The 16,798-nt window shown below is 50.1% G+C and overlaps 5 protein-coding genes and 1 non-coding gene across 6 annotated transcripts; 2 read left to right on the top strand and 4 right to left on the bottom strand.

Moving 5' to 3' along the window:
• Positions 1 to 174: 174 nt before the first annotated feature.
• BO88DRAFT_398564 (GMC family oxidoreductase) lies at positions 175 to 2,093 on the bottom strand (the record flags this gene model as incomplete). Its single annotated transcript, XM_025705322.1, has 2 exons — positions 175 to 1,794; positions 1,857 to 2,093. The coding sequence occupies 2 exons, from the start codon at positions 2,091 to 2,093 to the stop codon at positions 175 to 177; spliced, it is 1,857 nt and encodes a 618-aa protein (XP_025557586.1).
• Positions 2,094 to 2,650: 557 nt separating this feature from the next.
• Positions 2,651 to 2,722, bottom strand: BO88DRAFT_t256. Its single transcript has one exon. It is a non-coding gene; the product is annotated as a tRNA-Ala (tRNA).
• A 286-nt stretch (positions 2,723 to 3,008) lies between these two features.
• BO88DRAFT_439190 (putative GABA permease) lies at positions 3,009 to 5,423 on the bottom strand. Its single transcript, XM_025709706.1, has 8 exons — positions 5,078 to 5,423; positions 4,938 to 5,008; positions 4,860 to 4,883; positions 4,710 to 4,799; positions 4,577 to 4,659; positions 4,121 to 4,518; positions 3,744 to 4,073; positions 3,009 to 3,685 (listed from the first exon to the last, which is right to left on the bottom strand). The coding sequence occupies exons 1-8, from the start codon at positions 5,195 to 5,197 to the stop codon at positions 3,206 to 3,208; spliced, it is 1,596 nt and encodes a 531-aa protein (XP_025557585.1). The 5' UTR covers positions 5,198 to 5,423; the 3' UTR covers positions 3,009 to 3,205.
• Positions 5,424 to 6,713: 1,290 nt separating this feature from the next.
• BO88DRAFT_408959 (uncharacterized protein) lies at positions 6,714 to 8,387 on the top strand. Its single transcript, XM_025707836.1, has 5 exons — positions 6,714 to 7,041; positions 7,117 to 7,221; positions 7,316 to 7,540; positions 7,604 to 7,746; positions 7,810 to 8,387. The coding sequence occupies exons 1-5, from the start codon at positions 6,883 to 6,885 to the stop codon at positions 8,237 to 8,239; spliced, it is 1,062 nt and encodes a 353-aa protein (XP_025557584.1). The 5' UTR covers positions 6,714 to 6,882; the 3' UTR covers positions 8,240 to 8,387.
• A 1,114-nt stretch (positions 8,388 to 9,501) lies between these two features.
• Positions 9,502 to 10,665, bottom strand: BO88DRAFT_439189 (uncharacterized protein; the record flags this gene model as incomplete). Its single annotated transcript, XM_025709705.1, has 2 exons — positions 10,283 to 10,665; positions 9,502 to 10,227 (listed from the first exon to the last, which is right to left on the bottom strand). The coding sequence occupies exons 1-2, from the start codon at positions 10,382 to 10,384 to the stop codon at positions 9,502 to 9,504; spliced, it is 828 nt and encodes a 275-aa protein (XP_025557583.1). The 5' UTR covers positions 10,385 to 10,665.
• A 2,485-nt stretch (positions 10,666 to 13,150) lies between these two features.
• On the top strand, positions 13,151 to 16,041 carry BO88DRAFT_430157 (retropepsin-like aspartic protease; the record flags this gene model as incomplete). The annotated part of the gene is made up of 4 exons (XM_025709222.1): positions 13,151 to 13,187; positions 13,256 to 14,188; positions 15,491 to 15,868; positions 15,932 to 16,041. 4 exons carry the CDS (start codon positions 13,151 to 13,153, stop codon positions 16,039 to 16,041), a joined length of 1,458 nt encoding a protein of 485 aa, XP_025557582.1.
• Between the last annotated feature and the right edge of the window lie 757 nt (positions 16,042 to 16,798).

Below are 16,798 nucleotides of genomic sequence, written 5' to 3'. Positions count from 1 at the left end.
ATACAGACCTCAAGTAGCAGTAAAACATCAAGTGAGTGCTACAACACTCCGAAAAGGGCTTCACTCTCAAGTAAGTTTTTCAAATAATCAGCTGAACTTGCCTGCCAAAGAACATTATAGGGATAACATCTCCATGCAAGCCATCCAACCCACATACCAACCCTCCCCAATCAACTACTTCAATCCATAATCCTCCTTTACCAAATCCGCCGCCCTCTCAGCAACAGCATACACTACCGCCGCCAACGACGGACTCACCATCATGGGCACAACACTCGCATCCACAACCCTCAACCCCTTAACCCTCTTCACCCTCAACCTCTCATCCACTACCATCCCCAAAGCACAAGTCCCAAGCAAATGCTGAAACGGAACAGCATTCTCCCTAACAAACTGCTTCACCTGCTCCCTATCACCAACATCTACCCCGGGATCCGGCCTCACCCTCCTCGCAACCTTACCCTTAACCAACTCCGACCGAAACACCCTATCAGCAAACCCAACCCCAGCAGCAAGCACATCCACATCAGCCGGATGAGCCAACAGCCCGGGACTAATATCCGGCGCCTGCTTCGAATCATCCGACACCACATGCACCCGCCCGCGAGAAACAGGATGCATCTGGCTCATCGTGATAGAATAACAATCATTAAACCCAGACGGCGGACCGGACATAACTGCCCCGAGATTATCGACCGCGCGCGCGGTATCGAAGTTCTCAGGCGCGCACATGTACTGGATACAAGGACAGGTAGGGTCCTGGATACGTGCTGCGATGATCTTGCGCTGTTTGTTTTGAAGAACGGTGTCCTGTTTCGTCGATGCGTTCTTGGGGTCCAGGAAACATGCGACTGTTTTCTCGAGGTCCTGTTGCTCAACTCGTGTCGCGTAGGGCGTGTAGCCCGTTATACTGAGTGATCCGGACAATGCACCGGTGTGTTTCTCCTCGTAGAGTTCCTGGTGTTCTTCGAAGATAGCATGGTCCCGGAGTAGCGAGTCGACGGACGTATACCCCTGTGCGAGTTCATACACCACAGAGCACAGCGCTTGCTCTTGGAGATTGTTCCCCACGTCCATGTTCGGAACGATGCACGGAATGCCGATTCGGCCGAGGACATTTGGGTCGCCTATCCCGGAGAGTTCTAGGAGTTGTGGGCTCTGCACGGCGCCTGCGCTGAGGATGACTTCCTTGCGTGGTTGGACGGTGTACGACGTTCCGTGGTGGAGGAATTCCACGCCTGTCGCTTGGCGCTCACTGTGCTCGTTCGTCCCAAGAGTGACCTTACACACGAGCGCGTCTGTCAAGACACGTAGATTCGAACGATTGGTATTCGGGGCCAGGTATCCGCTTGCGGAGTAGCTGCGCACTGGTTTGCCGGTGCGATCAATGGTGAAAAGTGTGCGGTAGAACCCTAAGTGGTTCCCAGCGTACGGATTCTCTGGTCGTGGCAATCTAGAGACAGTGTCAAGAGCAGGTATGAGACTCTTCTCGAACGGGGCGTGCCAGGTCCCGAACGAATGATGAATCGGTCCCTCAGTCCCATGAAGACCAGGATCCAGCGGACAGATATCCGTATCCCGGGACGTGATATTTGGCTGACCCACCTCCAACTTCTCATGCTTCTTGAAATATGGAAGTAGATCGGACCACTCCCACCCCTTCACACCTGTAGTCTTGCCCCAGTCGTTTATTTCTTCTTCTGTTGGTCGCCCCGACATCATGAAGTTCAAGCCGCTGGAGCCGCCCAGCATTTTGCCGCGGTGGGTGGCGTAGGTTTTGTTGTTCACGCCGCTCTGTGTTTTAGTTCATGTGAGCTTTGGTTGTGTACTGGTCTGTGGTAGTGGTGTAGACGTACCTGTGGAGAAGTCTGGAAGCACCAGTCATATTCTGGATCTTTCAGGGTCATGGCCATCCCGGTAGGTGTGTCCACCTTTGGATCACCGAGTCGCGAGATCCCGGCTTCGACTACTCCAACGCGAACATTGGGGTCTTCTGATAGACGGGCAGCGAGGACAAGGCCCGCGGTGCCTCCGCCGATGATGATGAAGTCGAAGGTGTCGTGGATGAAGTCTGTTACTGGGGTTGAGTCCATTGTGATGCTTGTGATGGGTGGATTATGTGAGGGCTGGGTACACCTTGCCATAGAGGATAACTTCCTGTCACCGGTATAGAGATGACGGTTGCAGAGAAATGCGGAGAGCAAGCTTCATATACCCCGAAACTGATCTGGGTCATGACTTCAGCGGCGCTGGTGTGGAGTGTAAATAGCTACCTAGCCCTCCATGCGACCGGGCATATAGACTCTACAGAAGATAAGAAAGGCATACTCAAGGTTCTGCTGTGACAGTGGAACATGCTCGAGCCAGACCATAGCCATTGCCGCGAAAGAGCGACCTGTCAGTGTATCCGATGATGCTGTGTTAGAGTCCTATAGAGAAAGTTGAGTAGCGGAAGAAACAGTGAGTGGATCGCCGCTGAGTTAGGATTGTTTCCAAGAATCAATGAACTCTTCCAGGCTCATAACAGAGTACAAAGGATTATTGTTCTAATGCGGAGGCCAAAAAGGGAGAATGTCTCTATAACTTGTATAGTATGAAAAGTGGGACTGCTGCGGGTAGCGACCAAAAACAAAAAGCAAAAAAGAACAGCTGGAGCTGCGGGGAATCGAACCCCGGACCTCTCCCATGCTAAGGGAATATTATACCACTAAACCACAGCCCCTTTGCTGTTGAAGACCTGCTTGTTATTTGAAACTATAATATAGACTTAAGGCCGCTCGGCATAGCACATGCTCCTCACTAACTCACATGGGAAATTACCCCCTTCCATGGTTACCGGGGAATTGTCGGACATACGGACATTCAGCCTAATATCGTTATTGCAGTCCCGTCCCTAGTGATGATAATATTGAAGCACTGCCAGGGTATGCATCCTACCATGCGAATATGTACTTTCTTCCGCCCGAAGCAGGGCTTTTGTTGGGTAGCATCGGATCCCAGTTATTGCAGCAAATAGTACTAAATGGTATTTCTAGAAAGGGAATAAATGCTATGTAACTTTTAATGCACGCGGCTTTAGTGCCCAATTAAGCAGCAAAATCCCGAACAGAGAATCAAATCAATGCCGAAAGCACACTCGTCCGTAACTCTTGTGCTTGCCACGCTCTTCCCTCTCCTACCTGTCTCATTTGTCCAGCTCTCATCCTTACGAGATCTCAATAACCGGACCCGTGTAGACATGACGAGCCCTCAAAACATAATAAATAATAGCCAGAATGACGACACCCATAGTACCCACCACACTATAATTCATATTCGTCACCGTCACTGGCAATTCAGTAGGCCAGTAACTGAAGAAGATGACAATCACGATGTAAATCACCGCGTAAGTGTTGATCAAGATGCCCCAGAGGCCCGGGACACGGAACGGACCCCACATGAGCTTAGCGCCAGGGACATTGACCACAGTGTCGTCGCTGGCATTGTAGTTGCTGATGGCGCCGCTGCACCGGCGCCAGAGAAGAAGGACCGCCACGATTAGATAGGAGGAGTACAAACCCGAGACCGCCATGGAGACGACGTCGTTGAGGGCGACGGCGGAGCCGATGTTGATCAGACCAAGCAGGCAGCAGATGGTCATGGTGAGGAGGATGGAGTAAGTGGGGAGGAAAGTACGGTTGGAAACCTGTGCCATTGTTAGCAATTATCTTTATTGGTATGATACAAGGCACATGGAAACATACGTGGCTCCAGACTCGCCAGCCAGGGACACCACGGTCGCGAGCGAACGACCAGAACTGGCGAGAGGTGGCAGTCAACATGGCCAGGGCGGCGCAGATACCGACAATAACGAGGATGGAGGACAAGCCCAATGCACCTGCGACCGAGCCGGTTGCTTGCTGGAAGATTTCCATGAAGGGGTAGCCCGTAGGAGATTCAAGGGCCGCATCGACACTGCCCATGCAGAAGAGAGTGGCGATCAGTATGGTGAATCCCAAGGTGCCGTTGATGGCGACACTTAGGAGAATGGCACGGGGAATGACGACCGTGGCATGGTTCACTTCTTCAGCCATCTGTAGAAGTCAGACATTGACCATTATGCAATAGATGGTGGACTTACATGCACGGCAGCATCACCGCCTGCAAAGGCAAACACACAACCGGTCATACCGACGAAAAAGGACACACCATCGGTGTAGAGGTTTCCGCCATTGGTAAAGTCCTTGAAAACCGCCTCGGTCGATTTGTGGTCGGACATATATGTCATAGGGATGAGCACACCAAAGTATCCCAGAATGTGAATCATGAGGATGAAGGTTTCCAGGCGAGGCAGGAACTTTCCTCCGATAATGTTCACAAGGAGAGCTACGACCACGACCGCCCACATCAGAAGGGTACCCTGGTAGGGCTGCGAGCTGAAGCTGTTCCGACCCAAGATAATGGCACCTAGAATCTCAGTTCCAGCCATGTAGGATGACGATGCAAAGGCGGCCTGCCATCCGATCACGGTCAACCATCCTGCGGTGATGGTCAGTAAGCTGCACGATCGCTGTAATAACAGAACGGAAGAGCGCACCTGTGATGTAACTGAGGAATTTCATATGCTTGTAAGGCGCAAGCATGGCACACCAGTGATATTGGCCTCCGGAAGTCGGTGCCCTTGGCAAGTCAGTATACCACCAGGGAATGATATCCTGACTTCGACTTACATGGACGCCATTTCGGACAGCAGCACGAAACAGCAGGCTGTTCCCGTCCATGCAAAAATAAAGGAGTATACTGCACCAGCAGATCCACCACTGTTTGTTCAGTCAGCTGCGTTCATGGACTGATCAAAGGCTGGACGTGGGATAACCGACTTTTCGAGGGGAATAGTAAAAGTCCTGGTCTCTGTTAGTTGCAATGTTCCAGACTCTCACAACCATAGATGGCCTTACGATAGAATACCCTCCCAGGTGCCGAGAATGGTACAGCTGAGACCGATAATCGAGAGAATACCAAAGTTCCGCTGCAAGAGCACAAGACAAGCATTAGTTTCTCCGAATCCACTGCATAGTATCGAAAAGCTGGGACATACCTTCAGGACAGCCTTCTTGCCCAATCGTGCAAGAGCCAAATCATCACGCGCTCCCGAGTCGGATCCGTTTACCTCTCGGTTGGCCGAGCTGGCTCGGTTCTTCAATTCGTAGGACGCCATGGTGAAAACTCAATTGCAAAGACCACGACCGGCGTGAGGGCGGAGAGTTGCAGACGCAGCGCGGTGTCCAGGGAGCGACCGATTAATATAACAGACAACTGGCCACCTAGTCCACTGCAACGTCAAGAAGCGAGATGCAGCAGAAATTAAGGCCGTTAGTCGAGATGCAGCATTCTAACGCCACTACCGTCTCTAGTATCGTTGCTTAGCATGCACCGGGGCGTCCATACATAACCTAACATAGTACACGTACGGAGGGCGCCGGGCTCACCAGCCGGAGTAGGAAGGTTATATGAATCCAGGGGTAACCAACGACGACCCTGAACAATAACAGAAGCTGAACGCAGCACGCAGTAAGCTTTCTTGGAGGCGGGTCAGGTCAGGCCCGATGGAGGAGATGTAACCACCGATAGGACCTTGTGGGTACCAGGGTCAGTGTGTGGCAAGTGGAGGCCATCGGGACCACCCCCGGTCTAATAGTATTTACTTTCAGTTTCCATAGTATCTAATGGGGGTTGCTAATCTAGCGTGAGAAGCTAGACTAGAGAACGGGTGGATGGCAGGCCCCAGTCCCCGCCCGGCGCAGACACCTTGCATGCACCGGACTTGTTAACTTGTTAGATAATGAGCCAGAATCAATCGTGACTGGCAAATTGTAATTGTAACTGGTGGGCCCGACTCGGACTCAGCTATCGATTCTTCCGGCGGGACTCGCCTCTGCGACCGCATGATATTCTAGTTTGATCGAGTTAGGCTAGCCAGCCAGCATTCCGATTCCCCTCCCTTCCGTTGAATGCTTGTGGCTTTCTCCCCCAAAGTCCTTCGCTTATGGACATGGATGCCAGGTTGGAGATCGGAAAATTGAAACGGCCCAACACATCAAAGAAGATCCCCGTGAGCACTTGCACTGCACAGTTCATTTTGTCTGGCCGCGTGTGTTGGATCAATCCAAGGATCTAGTGCTGATGTGGTACCGCGAGTCGCTTGAGCGGGAGACAAGACAAAGAAGGCAGGTCGGATAAGAGAAATTAGACTCACCTGCTCGATCTAGATCCAGTGGAAGACGGGACCGTGGTCGGAGCGAAGACTAATAACAGACATTAATATCGAGAATAATGCTTGGAAGGGAGACAATTAATCCGTCGGTCGAAGGCCGGGCCAAGATACGAATGAAAAGTGGCCAGCCCAGAGTAAATTAAACCCGACCAGGGTTGTCCCCCGCCGTCGTCTCACCGTCGGCTTCCATGCAATCAACCACCATCCTGGTCCGACTTTCCCTGCGAGTAGTCAAAGTCTATTGGCCTTTCACCAATTGATGTCGGCCGCTCGGTTGACAAATGAACACACCAGGATCCTAATCCCAGCTGGCCATGCGATTTCCCATCCTCCCTCAGGAGGGAGGGGGCGTTTTCCAAGAACCCTCTCTCTGCCCACACCAGAATGACTGCCCGGATGTTTCCCCTTCTCTGGTGCTTCCGGGTGAAAATAATCTACTTCAGTCACAGGCCCTGCATCGATCGATTTCTCGGCACCGGTACTCCGTATTATTATTTACTCCAGATCGTGCCCGGTCTCGCAGCCCTGGCCCAGCGCCATCAGCCGACTCTTATTATCTCCATCAGTTCCAGATCGTTGCGTGACATGATTCCCGCCGAGAATCAGCGTCAGCACTCTGATTGCCCTCCATGGGACGGTTCACTGGAGACACCAAAGATCCGGCCGTCAATGTATCGACATGGTTCCTGCTCGTGACTGCTTCGCTGAGCGTCATATTCCGGCTGGGGACCAAGTACGGTTCGTTCCGCACGCTCACAAACGATGACTATCTTATAGTTGTATCGCTGGTATGTCGATCTGCCGCCTAGACCCTCACAAAGGCTCCAGCAGACTAACTACTTGCTCTGGATGGGGCGCGACAGATCTTCTGTATCGGCCAATCCATCGCTGTATCGATGGCCGTCGCAAACGGATATGGATACCACTACTCCACGCTTACCCCGGAGCGCTTCGACAACATGATGAAGGTATGAGCTACACCTGCACCAGTATGCAATGTGCCTTTCTGCGGTCGCCTTCATCCTCCGGAATCCTCACTGAGAACAATCGGTATCATTTCAGTCGCAATACGCCGCCGCTCTCCTTTACATCCCTAGTCTCTATTTCTCGAAAATCTCCCTTTCATGCTTCATCCGCAACCTGACGCCGACAGCCAAAGACCACCGTGTCGCCAACTTGGTGCAAATATCGGTGACCGTGATGGCCCTAATATGTCTACTGGGAACCTCCTTTCAATGCAGCGTACCGCAGACCTGGAATTACTACACGGGGAAATGCATGAACCTGGTACTATCCCACTACCCTACGCTACTCCGAAGATATAGGCGACAAGGTTAACCAGCCCAACAGATAGCATGGCACTACTTTACGGGTATCATGAACATTGTGACCGACACCATGATCACCTCACAAGCGCTCTACCTAATCGCGCGCATTCAAACCTCCTGGAAACGCAAGTTCGTGTTCGCTAGTATTTTTCTATCTCGAGTTCTGTCAGTCTAACTCTCCTATCATCCGACCGGACTACCAACTAACCGAACCACTTCTTCGAACAGAGTGATCCTAGTCAGCATCGTCGAACTCATCTTAGTCTCCCAAAATGACGCAACACACGACCCTTCCTTCTCCACCTGGGGCGTAACCATCAGCGTGGAAACGATTCAATGTCTCAGTATCGTGACAGCCTGCTGGGCGCAGCTTAAACCCTTCTTGAATATGCTCAAATCGAACGGCCTCCGGATCCAAGGCGTGGACTACCGATCGACGAATAACCGATCGAAATGGTCGACGACACGGTCGGCGAATCCCACGGAGAGCAAGTTCACACGCAGCGGCGAGCACGAGTTGATGGGAATGGGGGCTGGACAGGGGAATATCACGACTGTGTCTGCAGCGAGATTGTCGGATGAGGATAGTCAGTCCAGTCAGGCGGGGATTATTCGGGAGGTGAGGACGTGGGTGGTTAGTGAGGAGGTGGAGTCATGATTATACCCTTCTTTTGTCTTTTTCCTTGTCCTTTTGCTTTTGACAACGTTCGATACATATTCCCCTTTGTTCTGATTGTGAATCAGAGAGCTGCAATAATACTGGATTGAATCTGTGGATTTGATTTGGACTTCATGTACATTATTACCCCAAGTCTTTTACTTTGTAACTAGCTCGCATGATGACTTAATGACTCTTCGTACAAGATACAATCTTATCTTAAAGCTAAATGCCATGCAGTACAAGAAAGACAAGCAACAGTAGCAGCAACAAGCAGCAAGCAACGAGCAACAAGAAACAGCACAAGCACGAGCAGTGTCCCCGTAAGCACGGAAGAACCTAAGCCAAGCAAGCAGCGGCGACACCGGACCTCCCACCATGAACGGAATAGGGGCTCGCTCGCAATCTAATCTAACCACCACACTAAGTCACCAAGTACAACATAACCTAGCCTAGACTATCTAGCATCAATACGGAATGGTCTATTCTAAACTAAGTAAGTAAGCAACTAGACCTCAATGGTCTCGACTCGGGCAAATCCCAAGAACATTGGAATTGTTTCATTCGCGATCCCTCCACTAACTAAACCACCCTAAGTCACTCTACGATAAACTAACTAACGCTCTAGTCTCCGAAACTGACGTGGCTTGCATGTGGCCCGTCCTTCTAGACTTGAAATTTCCATCCAGTAATATTCTCGATAAAGTACATAGTAACCCCTCCACTTTCCGAGACATAAGGTGATCGTAGCACTGAAAGGTAAATTTCCCCAGGTACTTGGAGGCGAGCACTTGGCTACTCCATGGTAGAGAGAGGAGTAGCAGCCAAACCAATGACATCTAATAAACCTCACCAAGACTATGATTGGTCTGCTGTTCCTTTCTTCCCACGATAGTAAAAGCACCAGCCATTCCCGCCCCCATGATCTGTGGTACTTCCGGGAATTCAGATTTGGCTGTCAAGACCGGGTAACTATCCCATTTGATAATCCAGATCAACGCTGTGACTACGGGGTTTCCTCTTTCTCTTTACTATCACAATTGCGTTATATGCTCTAAACTGTGTACGAGAAAGCAGCGCAAAATAGGTAGCTTTTACTGCCCGAACCGACATAGCCTAGTAACGGAGAGCGACTTTCAAGAGGTTAATCTGCACTTCGACATTGATATCTACTTTGGATCTATCATAAGCACACTATGACGGAGAATTTGAATGTTTCGGTACCTGTAGCGTAGCGTATCATGTCTCCTAGTGATACTAGACTAGCCAAAGTATTTGACAAATAATTGAAAGACATCATCATGCACAGTAGGATGACACAAACCGAGCACAGACAAGACCAGAACGACGGTGACACCTGCTTCCAGGAATAGAACCTCGCCAAGTAACTTGAAAAAGTGTACCCGAGATGACCACGGGAACCCTTGCCAGGCGCCTCTGATAGTCATCGACTCACCTCTTTGGGCAGAGGCGGTGACTCGAATAAAAATTGCATATGTAGGAACCACCATCCCAAAGTAAAGAACCACAATAGTGCCCAGAAGACTGATGAACTGCACCGTTTCTGAGACCCCCAGCCGCTCATTCAAAGAACCCGCCAGCTGAATCAAGTAAGTAGGTAGATAAAAGCATATACTTGAGGCAGTGCTATACAATAAGATAGATGTGAAGGCCTTCGACCACATTGACCACGTTGGAATGTAACGTGAGTGAGGAAGTGTTTTCGAATGTTGACGCAAGATTGTGAGCACATTGGCTACTCTCAGGTATGAAAGTAGCAATTCGGCTGTGAAGCTGAGCAAGCCGCACTTCAGTGGACTGAATTCCTTCATAGGGAACATAGAAATCACATAGATCTTGGCCAGCCGATGGAAGACGAAGATGGAAAGACCTCTGAAATGCCGGCGCGAGAGTGAGGAGTTCAATCTAGGATTGGGTGTTTGAGTCGCGATCAGTGTTGCGAAGACATACGCGTGGGTATATACGGCCTGTTATTCATTAGTTGACTCAATATCTAGTTCGCATGCGTTGACGATAGCTTACTAGAAGGAGCCCGAGCAAAGCCGCAGCTAGGAGGAGTACTACTGGCACTTGTTGGCTTGGGCTGTCTCCAGGGAGCTCCCACTTAGCAAGGTCCAACGACATGTTTAAGGGATAAACTCGTGTATAAAAGGAAGCATTGCCAGAAAAGCGTAACACTGAAGTAATAACTGCGAGCTTCAGGGAAACTGGGTAGTGCAAGATGGGTCGAAGGCACAGCTAGAGGAGTTAAGACCAATTCTTGGATTAAGAGGACAAGAGTTTGTTCGCTATGTGAGGGATTTTCGAGTTCAAGAGATTCGGATGAAGAATATTGGAGAAAGAGGACTCAAAACAAAATTAGCAAGTATATAATAAAATAAGAAGATATCCTTCTCTTCTCAAGCTGGCAAGAAAAGTACTCCTCTAAGATATTAAGACGTATAAGAGTTTTTTTCAGATCATGACTGTATTATTAATAGATTCCATTTAATTAGACTAGTTATTGTATGATGCAGATAATCAGACATTAAAATATATGAGGTAACTCAATTTCTGGACATAGATAGTTGCCTCCTTCTGTTCCTTCAGATCTGAAAGTCTTAGTAAATACACAGACTTCTTTTGGCTTTCTTTGTCATTACGACTTCTAGGATGTCACAGGCAGAAGGGGCATCCAGGCGCGCCCGCAGGCTGGACTAAAGTAGGCCCGAGGCTACAATATGGGCCAATCCCAATGTAGGTACTCTAGATAACTAATCAGACGTTCTAGCTAAGTCAGTCAACCCTAACTAAAGTAACTATTCCCGATATGGCGAGTCAGAACCGATGCAATCAGCCAATCAATTAATCAATTTCCGGCAAATCAGAGGTGTTAATTCAAATTGAGTGCATCCGAGCTCGCTCGAAACAGATTAGACCAAACCACAACCTAACGGACCAGACCAGACCGAAACAACATCAAAGGCTTTGTGCTTCGAAACGCAAGTGATTAATTACTATGAACAATTGGTTCACTGTTGTACGTTCGGAGTACTCCGTCCTGCTCTCTCCCGAACCAGAGTCAGCTACCTGCAGATCATTAACTCTACTATCCGCCAGCCAGTCTGTCAGATGTGACAGCCAACCCGTACCCGGACCTATGTCCGAAATCGGTGGCGTGCATGTGCCCTTCTTCCCCCCCGTGTGACTGCACTGGGACTGCTGAGGCAACCACCCACCTGCTGCAGACCAGCCTTTCAGTTCTCTTTCCATTGTCTCGGATCCTTCATAGACAGGGCGGAATACCCTGCTCCTTTTTTCACTCTTACTGCGTTTATCGCTCTCGTTGTACTCTCTCTCCCTCTCTCAGTCTCTCACCTGACAGAAATGATAACAGCTTGGTGTTTGTTGCATGGCCGGAGTGGCGAGACAGGTTAGATAGCGTAAAGACCAATAAGCACAAAGGTCAAAGTCAAAACCTACGATTACCCGACTAGCTTCATCCTATGGCAGACAATGATAGCTATTATCTCTCCTAGCTTACCTGTTCCTCAATAGACACAAAGGAGAGAAAGCGGCTGTGTGACGCTGCAAAACAAAGTAAATATGATATCCCCCGAGGGGGAATAATTCCGGAAGATGGCATGGCATGCATTGCACGTTTGAAGTAAAAAGCCCCACAAACTCTATCATGATGAGCTTCCATGTCAGAGTTCGGGACACTCACTGCCAGATCCAGAGAAATACACGACGACTAGAAGACGAATCTGACAGCAGGCACACCGCAAAACAAGAGACTTGTCAGAAATGTTGAGGTTAGAAGCGAATAGGAATGGGTTGGGACTCGCGAGGGGAAATGAAAGAAAAAGCAATTCGTGACAACGCAGGGCAGCCTCGGCCCATTGCCCCCCTCTCGACTCCGCCTTTGGCGGCAGAGTGCCCCCCGGCACAACTTCATGATCATCGCAGGGAGAAGAGAGAGACCCTGGCAGCTGCTTGGCAAGGGAAGACTCCGCCCGTATGAGGCTGTGATTAGAGGCAGTGCAATACAATAAAGAGATTCACTAACAATTGTGTTTGTGACTGGAGTCCGGGAGCTAATGTATGCACATTGCGACCCGGTGGGAACTGTTGCTCGTCATGCTTGTCTACAGAATCGACTATCGCACCAAGTCAAAACTCTAGCCAAAGAGGAGACCACTCTGTTGACCCACATATTTGTCGGCGGCATTGACTGCTTCGTAGAGAAGAACGCGATCTGGTATCATGACGTAGAGAATTTCTTGAGTGACCATGGCGAAGGATCAAACAGTAGCCACAACCCAACCCAATCCCCGCTGATGCCACCAGCCCGGGGCTCACTAGACTGGCCTCAGAGGACTCGGGTTGAGCATACAAGCGGCGGCTCTTACAGTCAAGTGCCGCTTCCCTGGTTACATCGGCGAAGCTGATCATTTTACCTTTTCATTGGCAACACATCCTTTCCCTGACACCGACCCTTATTCTCATTCGTGAGCTGGCCAGGGTCCCTCCCACATGGGCTACAATTAGAGGTCTGATCTGTGCCCAATTAAGCCTACCCCCCCAGGCACTCTGGATGACTAACGGTACCATTTCATTGTCAATTAACGTTCCTGTGAGGAAAAAGCCCCAGGAGATTGCTCAGACGTGGTGCCAAAAAGCTTTCTTGCCTCCTTCGCCTCTCTCCGCGGTGGCATTTCCCCCCCAGAAACTCCATGCTTTTCTGCAGCTGGCAGCACTATCGCGACTGGTATCCAGATCCGTAGCTCTTGCTGAAAGACTCCCACACCCCTGCTCCTCATCGTCTGGAGCTATCTGGTTGGGTACGTCATCGGAGAGAGCGACGCGGAGTAGGCTGTCAAGTCAACGGCCTTGCATTCCACATCCATAATGACAAACCCTTTGGCTATATCTCTACCTAAAGGTCGTGAGTATCGGTTGAATCACAATAATCATATGGAACCTTCTCACAACTGACCACGGTTCCTGCTTCAGACAGCTCCAGTGACGTCGGTAAGCCCTCACGAACTCGCGGCTTGCTTCGGTCCGCGAAGCGCATACTCTCCCTTTTCCTCCCGCGAAAAATATTAGATCACCAACAAAGGTCAGAAGATAAAGTGAAGATGAGCAACCGGCAAACCAACCATGAGCTCGTTGTCGTGGGGTCCCAGCCAAGGCGGCCTACGAACGGCTGTGAGTACACGGTGAACCGACGGCCACAGCTTCACGAACCGACCAGACATCATGATGTACGGCTATATCGTCCAGTAATGGACGACCAGAGCAATCATTCAGACATCCCAACGTACGACAACCCCGACTCATACAGAATTGAGATTTCCAGCCGGAGAACTGACGGTCGCAACTCCGATTCCGCTTCGTCAAGTAGCAGGATAAGCGCAGCAGTGTCTCCAGGACTATCCACCCTAGCCAGCGCAGGCAATAGCACCGATCAAACAACCCCATTGGACGCACAAACCGAGTTCAGACTACCTGGTGAAAATGAAGATATCCGAGCGACATCGCTGGACCGCATCTCCCAGGTGAACCTCTCCCCGGTTTCGACGAACAGCGAGTATAGCGAGGAGGTGTTCATGGTCGGCAGCAACCCTGCAAACAAGGTTTCGGCATTGATGGCACTGGATACACAAGCATCAGCCAATTTGATGGATGTTGAGTTACAGCAGGAGTTGGAATTGATGATGGAGCCTTGCGATCAGGAACTCGTCCCATTGCAGACCAAAACCGGCAAGGACAGAATCAAGCCGTTTGGCATCGCGAAGGGCGTCTCATGGCATTTTGCACAACGCGAAAAGACATTCACTAGTGACTTCCTGGTTGTGGATATGAAGAACTATAATGCCATCTTGGGGAGGAAGGATATCAAAAAATTAGAGATCCTCAAATCTGGACCTGGCCTTGAACGCCGTACGACGATTCGGATGTCCCGCTCGTGAATATGATCCATGTCATGCTTGAGCATGACGATACTTCGACCCATTGTGGATGCGCACCAAGCTCATCCCCACCATTGGGGGAGTCTACGCATTCTTATACCTACTACTTTACGATTACTTGTGATACCCGAAAGGGCAGCTGCGGATATTGCATCACACATTTACTTTGGGGCAGATGCTGCCCAGCTTTGCACAGACACAGCAAGGTTCCGACCAGTCAATGACCGAGATATTTCTAATGACGGGGTGTATTTTAACTTATGATTGTCTACGTTGTACATGTCCGATTGAGGCGCATTGATGATTTGTCTTGAACCTAGTTAGTTACCTTGGGCGGCGTTTTTGTGGAAAGGGGAATTAATCATGGCTGGTTGGGAGAGCATTGGACAGGGCAAGGGCGTGTTTCAGTAGTTGATTCGCGGGATATTTGTTTTTGATTAACGATACGTGGGAGCATTGTGTGTCGCAAGCGGTGACACATTCAATTTTATTACTTACTCTGGACATGTCATCCTCAACTACGTACTTATTTCCAGTTTGTCTGTGTGGCACTTCCGTGTCGGCTAGTAGTATGGATATCTGCAGCTACTTCTCGTTTCCTTCCGGTCGCACATCCCCGCACTGCCATCGGCAACGATCCTTTCATGCAAAGGAAACATATCGTCACCAATGAGCGTGAGGGGTCAGCTTCTGCTAGTGGCATGAATACCCAGCCGGATCTTCGTTTATGCCCAATCTGCACGACATGGCGAATTATCATGAGCTGAATGTATACTATGACAAGGGCTCCGCTGCCTGGTCGATAGAAAAGGTGAGGGAGGAAGAGAAAGTGAGATATGCAGCTTCGCGTAACAAACAAAGGATAGGGGGGATGGAAGAAGAAGTTACAAGGAGTGCATGCGATCTACGGAGTACGGATGGATGATGGATGGTGCAGTTGCACATCCCACCTACGAGGGGTTGCGCGTGGATAGTCTGTCTGTCTGTTCGTCGAAGCTGCGGCTCTTGGGTGGTCCAGATAATGTCTGGTTTATATGAACGTGGCAGCGTTCTCTGTGTGAGGCCATCCACAGAGAACAGCTTGAAGCTGACGCCCCTTCTGAGGTGAATCGACAGAGCCATAACAGCTTAAGCAAGTACACCCAACGCGAAGCCATGGTACGTTTGGTACCTTACACAGGGCTTCTGATCCCTCTCTTCCTACCTTATTATTTGCATTTGTAGCCTGAGAGCTTACCAGTTACCGTTAATCAGACAAGGCCCAAGACCATAGAGATTCGCTGCCTCAGGCCAGACGAAAAGACCGTCCACCTCAAGGCCGCTATCTCTGAGCGATTGGATGTCAATATCCTCACGCAAAGAGGACTCCAGGAGCTGGAAGGGATCCAATTACAGCGCAATGAGATACCCAAAACAGTCTACGATTCAGATGGTGTTTCATACACAGTGCGCGATGTAGTCCGGCTGAGTATTTGGAAGAAGAGCGAAACCAAACTGTCAAGACAAGATTTCTACGTTTCTTTAAACGACGATGAAGCGCGCTTGGATACCCAGTATGATGCAATTTTGGGGACTCGGTGCAGTGTCGGACGATCCAGCGATGAGAATGCCCTCCCAGTCGCCGTGACCCAGCTCGCATCGCAGAGTGCAAGTGAGTCTGTCGTTTTCTCTTTCTAGCCAACGAAGAAGTGATGCAAACTGAACACTGCTCTAGATGACAAGGCAGCCCAGGAGAAAAAGAAGCGCGAGAAAGAGGAAGCATTGGCGAAGAAGAACCAACAGTTGCGTGAACAGCAGAAAAAGCAGGCTTCCCAGGGTAGATAACGGAATGGGCTTGGATTGGCGACAAGGCGGACTGGTGAAGCGCGCTGCTTGCAAGACCAAGTGTGCCGGGATTATCGCCAGGTTTGTGAGAATGACGCAGAGGCGGCGAATAGGCTACATCTGTATGTATTTGAGCTGATGAATCTGTTGGATATGAATCACTGCTCTCTGAAACTCGATAACAACCTGTCACATGTATGAGATCACCCTTACGCAGAATGACTGGGAAGGGGGGCTGCTGCGTGCTCCTCCAACAGCAATGGACTCTGGGCGAAGGATTGGAGCGGGGGGGATTGACACGGACTTGATTTGTCTTTCCGGGACGATCGGTCGTACTTAGCATTGTAGGATCCAATCACCTCACATCATCCCGCTGCACGACGACAAAATGAGACATATCAGGTGGCACCTGCATAAATAGTCGAGCCTCCAACCTATGCCATTCGCCGGATGGGTGTTCAGGCCGTCAAGTGCCGGCTGATGTCCCGCACAGTCAGCGCTACTCACCGCTGGTAAAAAGAAAATTCTCGGAGGCTTCTCGGATTGAGTCAGGGAACTAGCAATCAGGAGAGTCGATCACGAGAGGTAGCTGGGGTTAGTGAAAGTGATACAAACCAGTGATGGAAAGGCACCCAGATGGGTATTAAAAGCAAGTATACGTCACTGCTTCGCCACGGGGGAGTGTTGGAAGGTGGCGCAAGATGGAAATTTCTGGGGTACAGGGACTGTCAAGCCCTGTGCAAAGAATCGAGTAGCC

This window comes from Aspergillus vadensis (genome assembly GCF_003184925.1).
Source record: "Aspergillus vadensis CBS 113365 unplaced genomic scaffold BO88scaffold_36, whole genome shotgun sequence".
In the NCBI taxonomy this organism is placed as follows: domain Eukaryota; kingdom Fungi; phylum Ascomycota; class Eurotiomycetes; order Eurotiales; family Aspergillaceae; genus Aspergillus; species Aspergillus vadensis.
This window is presented reverse-complemented; position numbering and strand designations above follow the sequence as displayed.